Here is a 9,449-nt window from a genome sequence, read left to right as displayed (position 1 = left end):
GGTAGAGTGATTTTGATATCTTCATCTGATATATTGTTCACATGTTTCAGAATAATTGCCCTGCTGTATTCCCATGGGAAGACAACACTATTTTTGCCATTTAACACATCAGAAAAAAATTCTTTCTTTCCAATATGGTAACATCTCTCCAGAATATTCTTCAAGATTTCTGTGCTTGACAGTAATCCAAGGACACATCACACACTTAATTCAGCAGGTCACTGTAAAAATGGTAATGTGGATGAGACTCTTTGCAATGGTTTGAATTAGAATGACCCCAATAAGCTCATAGATTTGAATGCTTGGTCACCAGGGAGTGGCACTATCAGGAGATGTAGCCTTGTTACCTATGGAGTCCATTCTTTTTCAAACCACCACACTCTCCCTATATACTCTCCCTCATGCCCCCTCTATCCTCCCCCTACCCACTTGATGCTTCCATTCCAGTCCAAACATCCATGCATAATATCTATTTTATATCCATTTCCTAATAAGATCTGCCCCTCCTAATCCCTTACTCTACACTTAACCTCTGTCGTTCTAGGGATTGGAGCTTGGTTGACATTGAGATATTAGCCAACATGCCCAGCATCCTCAATCAAAAATACCGTATTTTTTTCTGGGTCTGAGATATCTCACTCAGGATGATTTTTTTCTAGTTCCGTCATTCATCTGTGAATGACATCAATCATGGATGTCATTTTTTAAATGGCTAAGTAATACTCTATTTTATAAATGCACCATATTTTCTTATCTGTTTTTCTGTGGAGGGCCATCGAGTTTGGTTCTAATTTCTTGTTATTAAGAGTTTTGAGCAAGTGTCCTTGTAGTAGGATGAAGCAACGTTTGGGTATAATGAGTGTAGTAGTTGAACCTTGAGGTAGACTCCTATCTTGCCGAGGAAACACCATATTGATTTCCATAATGGCTCTACAAGTTTTCACTCCACTAGTATTGGATGAGTATTTCCCTTTCTCTACTTTGTTCCCAACATTAGCTATTACTTGTTTTATTGGTCTTAGCCATTCTGAATGGGTTTCAGATAAAATCTGAAAGTAGTTCTGATTTGTGTTTCCCAGAAGGTAAAGATGTTGATTATTTCTTTAAATGTTTCTCAGTCATTTAGTGTCCCATATTAAAAATACTGTTTATAACTGTACCCTGTTTTAATTTTTTCTTGATATCTAATTTTATTTTTAGTTATATGTATGTTAGATATTATCCCTTTATCAGATATGTAGTTGGTAAACATCCTTTTCCCTTCTGTAAGATTCATTTTGTTCAAAGGATAGTGTACCTTTTACCTGGAAGAAGCTTTACAATTTTATGTTGTCCCATTTATTAATTGTTGATCTTAGTGCCTCTGCTACTGGTGTTCTGTTCAGAAAGTTTCTTCCTTTGGCAAAGATTTCAAGGTTATTCCTCATTTATACTTTTATCAGGTCTAGTGTATCTGTTTTCATGTTGAGGATTTTGATTAATTAGGAATAGAATTTTATGCAGGATGATAAATATGGATCTACTTTAATTCTTCTGCATTCAGGCATCTGGGTTGACCAGCACCATTTGTGATAAATGTTATTTTTCCCAGTGGGTATTTTATCAAAAAGCATGTGTCTATAGTTGTTCATTTATACTGGATCTTTAATTTGATCTGTTGACCAGCATGTCTGTTTTACTCTCAATTCTAGCCTGCTTTATCACTATACCACTTTAGTACATTTGGAGTTCAAGGATAGTAATAGTTCAAGAAGTCATTTTATTATTCAAGATTGTTTTAGATATCCTAGGTGTTTCATGTTTCCATATGAAGATGAAAATTATCCTTTTATAGTTTGTTAAGAATTGTGGTAGAGTTGTGATGGAGATTTATTTTGGTAAGATGACTTTTTTTACTATATTAATCTTACTGATTCATGAGCATGGGAGCTATTTCCATCTCTGCTCTCTTCTTCAATGTCCCAATGATTTTTATCAAAAAAGTCTTCACTTGCTTGGTTAGAGATATCCCAGGGTATATTTAGGTTATTGCCTAAGGTATTCTTTCCCTGCATATATTGAACCATTCCTGTATTTGTGGGGTGATGCCTCCTTGATCATTGTGGATAATATTTTTGATATGTTCTTGGATTTGATTTGCAAGTATTCTATTGAAAAGTTTTAATCTATGGTCATAAGAATAACTGATGTGTAATTCCCTTTCATTGTTGACTCTGTTTTGGTTTAGGTATCAGAATAACTGTGGACTCATACAATTAATTGATCAATGTTCATTTTATTTTCTATTTTGTAGAGTAATTTGAAGAGTATTGGCATTAGCTCTTCTTTGAAAGTCTGGTAGAATTCTTCACTAAAACCATCTGGTTGTGGACTTTTTCTGGTTGGACGATTTTAATGATAATTTCTATTTCAGTAGGAATTTTAGGCCTGTGTACATTACATATCTGATCTTGATTTAATTTCCATAAGAGGTATGTTTCTGAAAATTATCCATTGTTTTCAGATTTTCTAGTTTGATGGAGCATAGGTATTTTTGAAGTATATTCTTATGATTCTCTAGATTTCCTTGGTTTCTACTCTTATGTCCCTCTTTTCATTGGTAATTTTGTTAATTTGTATTCTCTCTTATTTTAGTTAATTTTGAGTGGTCAATCTTATTGATTTCCCACTAAATCAGCTCTTAAATTCATTTATTATTGATAATTTTTGTTTCTTATATTTTATTGATTTAATTTCTCAGATTATTTCTTACCATCTATTCCTTTTGAGTGTGATGTCCTTTTTTGTTTTTAAGCTTTCATTTTTACCTTTAAGCTAATAATATGAGATCTCTTCGATCTTTTTCTTGTAGGCACTTTGTGCTATAAACCTACCCCTTAAAACTGCTTTCATTGTGTCCCATAAATTTATTCTAGGAAGTCTTTATTGTCTTTCTATTCCCACTTTTCATTCATTAGTGAGCTCTTCAGTTTCCGTGAGTTTGTAAGCTTTCTATCTTTTCTGTTGTTGATATCGACCTTTAAATTTTTGTGGTCAGATAGAATGCAGGATGTTATTACAATTTTCTTGTATACGTTAAGACTTGCCTTGTAAATTGTTCAGAAAATTTCAAAAGGTGCAGAGAAGAGGGTTATTCTTTTGTGTTTGGGTGAAATGTTCTGTAAATAGCTATTAAATCCATTTAATTTACAATGTCTGTTAGCTTCAGCATTTCTCTAGATTTTGTCTAGATGACCTGTACTAGGGAAAGTGAAGTATTGCAGTCTCTACTATAAGTGTACGAGGGTCAATATGTGATTTGAGCTGTACTAGTGTTTCTTTTACAAGCTTGGGTGCCCTTCTGTTTTATATATATATATATATATATATATATATATATATATATATATGTGTGTGTGTGTGTGTGTGTGTGTGTGTGTGTGTGTGTGTGTGTGTGTGTGTGTGTGTGTGTGTATTTACAATGGTCACTTGGCAGAATTTTCTTTTGATGAGATTATTTATTTCCTGGGCGTTTTCATGGGTGTAGTTAACCTCCTTAGTTTGGAATTTTCCTTCTAGCACTTTCTGTAGGGCTGCTTTTATAGACAGATATTGTTTAAACTTGACTTTATCATGGAATATCTTATTTTTCCATCTATGGTGATCGAAAGTTTTGCTGGGTATATTAGTCTGATCTGGAACCTATGGTCTCTTAGAATCTGCAGCACATCTGTCCAGGCCTTTTTGGCTTCCAGCGTCTCCTTTTGCCATGCTTTGTTGACACTCAAGGGAGGTGTGCCACTTTCAGAACAGAATCAGAACATTAGTGGTTGGGGGAGGGGCAGGAACAGGAGGAGAAGACAGAGACGAACTATGTTCAAGATGTAAAATAAATGAAAAAATATTGAATTAATTAACAAAAAGGAAATCAGGTGTAAGTCGAATAGATCTTCCTTTATATGCTGCTTGGTCTTTTTCTTTTGCCATTAATATTTATTTGTCCTGAAGGTTTAGTGTTTTGGTTATTATGAGGTTCAGTGACTTTCTTTTCTGGTCCAATCTATTTGGTGCTCTGTAAGCTTCTTGTACCTTTATAAGCATATCCTTCTCTAGGTTAAGAAAATTTTTTTCTATTATTTTGTTTAAAACATGTTCTGGGCATGTTTTTAAAAAAAAAAAAAACCTGAGTTTTTTTTTCTACTTCCTCTATACCTATATTTCTTAAGTTTGTAATTTTCTTAGTGTCCCAGATTTCCTGGATGGTTTTGTGTCAGAAGTTTTTAGGTTTAGCATTTTCTTTTACTTATGAATCCATTTCTTCTATTGTATCTTCAGTGCTTGGGCTTTTCTCTTCCATCAACATTATTCTGTTGATGAAGTTTGCCTCTGTAGTTTCTGTTCAAATTTCTAAATTTTTTCATTTCCAGAATTCCCTCAGATTGGGTTTTTGTTATTGATTTTATTTTCAATTTCATGTCTTTAACAGTTTTATTTCCTTAAACTATTTGTTTGTGTTTTCCTTTTCTATTTTTTCCATGTCTTTATTTCTTCCGTTTTATTTATTTCTTGTGTCTTTCACATCAAGCACCTCTATCCCATTCATTTCCCCATCCTTTCATACCCACCCACTGTCCTTAGAACCCCCCCCCCAATAAAACAAAATTTAAGAGGAAAAAATCATGGAAGTTGCCCTGTGAGACAGTGAGTCATGCAGAAAAACCGCTTTGTTGTTAAGTCTTTACCAGCAAGTTTTTATTGTAAAGAGTCACTGGTCCGGTTCAAGGCCTCTGTTTTCTACTGCAATATTGATGCTGGGCCCTCAATGGCACTTGTCTTGGAAACCTTGTTGTTGCCCTGTGTTTTGGAAATCCTGCAGCTTTGTGTCTGTGGATCAGGCCCTTTCACATGCTCCAGCAGGTCATAGATGGGGTGAATGTAGGGGCTTGTCAAGTCATAACCCTGGTTCTGACCCTGGGCAGCTGCAGGGTTGATCTGGCTGCCATTTTCCCCCGTCCTTACCGCAAGCAGGATGTGCTCTCTAGCACTGCCCCAGCTAATTTAGCCTTGCAGCAATGAGCAGGGGATGGAATACTTTCTCCTGGGTCACCTCTCCCCCACCTATGCTGTGAGGGCCAATTCTACTGTGTTGCACAGGAGAGAAGCAGGGGATACTCTTCTGAGTTCTGTAGCTGCTGAGGGGGCAGGGCCAGCTTTTCTGCTTGTCTCAGGCAATGATGAGCAGGGTTGGCGGGATGGCATCTCTCTTTCACATGCTGTCACATGTCAGATGAGTAATGGGAACATTTCTCACTTGCTTGCAACACTGAGGCTGGGTTGCATACACCTCAGAGAACAGGGCCAGCTTTGTTGTGCTGCCTAGGTAGGAGAAAATCCTGCTTTCCTGAGTTGGTAAGGGTCCTCTTGCTTGTCTGTTGCAGGCAGTAAAGGGTTGGGGTTGTGATGCCCTGGCAAGGTTCAGGGCCTGCTCTCCCAAGTGTTGCATCTGGTAGGGATCAGGAATGGTTCTCCTGTTCTTATGAGTTCAGAGCCAGCTCTATCACTGGCCTCAGGCATTGATGGGTGGGAAAGGGGGAGTTCTCTGGGTTTCTTTGTGGGATTTAGTCATTTCTTCTTTAAAGAAGAAATATTCATATTCATATCCATAAATGCTATTTCATGGTCTTTTTCTTGTCCTTCAGCCATGTTGGAATATGCAGGGTGTACTGTCATAGGACAGCTGGGTGCCAATGGAAATATAGTGCCCTAGCTGTTATTATTGTTTTTTCACTGGTGTCTTGACATCTGGGTTTGGAATGATTACAAGTCTAGGTGCTGATTTCTGGATTTGTCTTTTTGGGGTAGGTTTTTTTTTCCTCCAGTTTATTTATTTTTTATTAAAAATTGCCATCTCCTCCCCTCCTCCTTCCCCTTCCCTCCCCTCCCCTCCACCAATACCCCCACTCCCTCCCTCTCCAGGCCAAAGAGCCATCAGGGTTCTCTACACTATGTTGAGTCCAAGGTCCTCCCAACTCCCTCCAGGTCCAGGAAGGTGAGCAACCAAACTGACAAGGCTCACACAGAGCCCGTCCACGTCGTAGAGACCAAGCCCATCGCCATTGTCCTTGGCTCCTCGGTCAGCCTCCACCATCAGCCACTTTCAGAGAGTCCGATTTGGTCGCATGTTCCATCAGTCCCATTCCAAGTGGACTTGGTGGTCTCCCATTTTTGTTCCTTGGTTTCTGTTTCTTCTGTGGGTTTTCTTTATAGCATGATTGCTACATATTGTCTCTTTTCCTGGCCTGTTCAGCTCGTGTATTCACAGGGAATGTCTGATGATATTGGAGGCTGGGATACTAGGATGAGTCAAGTTAGGAAGTTTGGAGGAGAAGATCTTTGTGATCTGTTGGGGATGTGGTCATATAGGAAAGGGAGACCTCTGCAGGTTTCCTACTACAGAGCTGGGAAAATTGGACCTCAGGAGTAGTGAGGGGTGTGGGTCTACTTTCAGCCAACTTGTTGCCTTGGGATGGGTGGCCGTTGGGTTGGCAGGGATATCAACTGAAGTAGTGTCTGGGAAAAGCAGCAAGTTGGGGTAGGAAGGTTAGAAGTGGAAGATCTGTGAAATCCACAGGGGATAGGAGCAGGAAAACAGGCAAGGCTGCCCATGGTGTTCTGCTGAAGATCTGGGGCTGAGACTGGAGACTTGGATCTAGGAACACAGAGAGAAAAGTCTGCAGGCAGCCTATGTGGTTGGAGGTCATATATTAAAACAAGACATGTAAATAAACTGAATCCTAATTTCCTGCTGAGGTGGGTCATAAAAGGAGCAATAGAATGTGGAATGTGCCCTATTCAAAATTTTCAATCTATTCACCAGAAAAAAATAATTTCATAAGCTTATCTCTTCTGAGAATGGTACCCCCAAGACACAGCGGAACTTTTTTTATTATGAATAGTTACTTAACTAGCAGGTTTTCTATTTATTTTTTGCTATAATGACACACTGGAAAGACAGAGGCTTTCAGGCACTGAAGTTCATTCTTCATACTTTTACCCCATTCAAAGTAAATGTTTCATTCCTGTGGGTTGGTGGCTTGGGGAATGAAACAGGCAAGGTATTGAGGTAAAGGGAGGGAAGTTGGCGCTGAAAAGAGCACAGTGGCCACACTGCTACAGAAGATCAGAATAGATTCTTGGACAAGCGTGGACAACTGAAGCATGTGAACCGGAGAAGGAAAAGGGCAGACATACATTGCCACGTGTGCTGTTAATTTTCTATGAGAGTCCAGAAAGGTGAGGCTAATGGAGAATTACAAAAGGTCCCTGGATAGAGATGGGTGGTGGCACAGTGTGACTGGAACACATGGAGGAAAGCAACTTGTTGTGGTGTCCTCTAGGTGCTCATAAATGCAGACTAGTCTAGCACACAGGTTTAAAAAGATTTTACAGTAGTGGATTAAAATACATAAGCAAATTTGTGAAAATTGACATAATCCAATTTGATAAGGAAATTTTATCTTCTGATTTTAGTTTAGTAGGTAGAAATATCTTCACACCAAGGTATGAATAAAGAATAAATATAATGTCTTTCTTGGTTTAGCATCACATTCAACATCTACAAATCATAAACTTATAAAATAATTAGTACAAAACTCAGAGTTTATTTTAAGCAAAATACCATCAAATTAATCTAACAAAACAGCATATTCTCAACATATTTCTTCAGGGGAATTTTTACAACAGATTTCCAATTCTTTGGCATATTTTATGCCACTCATCATAGGACTCTTAAATTGTTTCCTTATTCATTTTTTAGGGTTCACTGGAAGTGATGTTTTCTTCTTTAATTTATATTTCAAATTACTAAATATTCTATCTGTTGTGACACTCCCAATTATTTTACATTATAGTAATGTAGTTGTGTCTATTACAATGTAATCCTTGCAATATACCTTAACTTGTTAAATCTAGCAAGTTTCAGTTTAATAAACATTCAGTACACAAAAGTTTATGAGAATTCTCTTATAAACATATAGCTGAATATTCTGATTTTGAGGAAACAAGTTCATCTCTCTCAGTTAGAAGATGAGCTAAAAGAAAATCAGAAACATTTAGATTGGCTTAGGAAACAAGTGGATAAAACACTCAATAAGTGAATTGACTTACATCACAACTAATACAGTTGAGAGTAGTTTAGCTTTCAAGAAGATATTTATGTCTAAATCTTGTCTCATGGGTTTTGAAAAGAACACCATCTGTGAAGGACCTGTTTGAACGCATCCTTCACCTGCTGGTTCCTTAGGGTGTAGATGAATGGGTTTAGCAAAGGGGCCACAGAAGTGTTGAGCACAGCCACACCTTTGTTTAAAGTCACCCTCTCCTTGGCTGATGTTTTCATGTACATGAAAATACAGCTGCCATAAGTAATAGAGACAACCACCATGTGTGAGGAGCAGGTGGAAAAGGCCTTTCTCCGTTGCTGAGCTGACGGGAACTTTAGGATGGTTTTGATGATGAGTGTGTAGGAGAGGATCACTAAGATCAAGGTGATGATGAGGGTCATCACAGCTAATGCAAAAGCCATTAACTCTATTAAGCGTGTATCTGTGCAAGACAACTGCAGGACAGAGGTGTCACATAGGAAATGGTCTATGGTTTTGGAAGCACAGAATTCCAGTTTGAGTGTCAACAGCAAAGGAGGGAAGATGACTAAGAACCCAGTCACCCAGGAGCTGATGACCAGCAGGTGACACACTTTGCTGTTCATGATGATGGGGTAATGCAGTGGTCTGCAGATGGCAACATAGCGGTCATAGGACATGGCTGCCAGGAGATAAAACTCTGTGACCCCTAGTAGGAAAAAGAAGAATAATTGAGCTGCACAACCACTGTACAAAATCGTTTTATCTCCTGAGAGAATGCTCATCAGGAACCTAGGGATGCACACTGAGGTGAATGCCATTTCTAGGAAGGAAAAATTCCGGAGGAAGAAGTACATTGGAGTCTTGAGGTGGGGATCCATGAGGGTGAGGAGGATGATCACTAAGTTCCCCATCAGGCTCAAGATGTAATTGATAAACAGAAACAGGAAAATCAGAATTTGTAGCTGAGGGTCATTGTTCAGTCCCAGCAAAATAAACACTATTTCCATAGATTGGTTCTTCATTTCTCGTTTCTTAGCAAATCTACAAAAATACAAAACTAATATCACAACCAGGAAAAAGATTTCTTCCTTTTCACCCATAAAAATCTCTATTAATGTTTAATAAATGCACAAATGTTTTCAGAAATCAATATTCAAGTCCCTCTTTGAACATATCCTCTACCACATCACCACATCTGTCAGAGCTCTGAGGTTTGGAGCAGAGTTCTGTGCATCGTTCTTGCCCATTTATAGGTCCTCAAATGCTTGTGTGCTGCATTTGTATTCTTCTGTGGCTCTCCATTCAAATCTCCATTCTAAACCCATA

The 9,449-nt window shown here is 38.2% G+C and overlaps 1 protein-coding gene across 1 annotated transcript; it reads right to left on the bottom strand.

Annotated features, from left to right (window-relative positions):
* Window positions 1-8,209: 8,209 nt before the first annotated feature.
* Window positions 8,210-9,148, bottom strand: LOC119803384 (olfactory receptor 6C6-like). Its single transcript, XM_038314665.1, has one exon. It carries the CDS (start codon window positions 9,143-9,145, stop codon window positions 8,210-8,212), a length of 936 nt encoding a protein of 311 aa, XP_038170593.1. The 5' UTR covers window positions 9,146-9,148.
* Window positions 9,149-9,449: the final 301 nt, after the last annotated feature.

This window comes from Arvicola amphibius, chromosome 17 (assembly GCF_903992535.2).
Source record: "Arvicola amphibius chromosome 17, mArvAmp1.2, whole genome shotgun sequence".
Taxonomy (NCBI): Eukaryota; Metazoa; Chordata; class Mammalia; order Rodentia; family Cricetidae; genus Arvicola; species Arvicola amphibius.
The sequence above is the reverse complement of the archived record's forward strand: the minus strand, read 5'-3'. Positions and strand labels throughout refer to the sequence as shown.

What these genes read in the sequence shown, in the direction of transcription:
- LOC119803384 (XM_038314665.1), bottom strand. Translation starts at nt 9,145, where the DNA reads ATGAAGAACCAATCTATGGAAATAGTGTTTATTTTGCTGGGACTGAAC.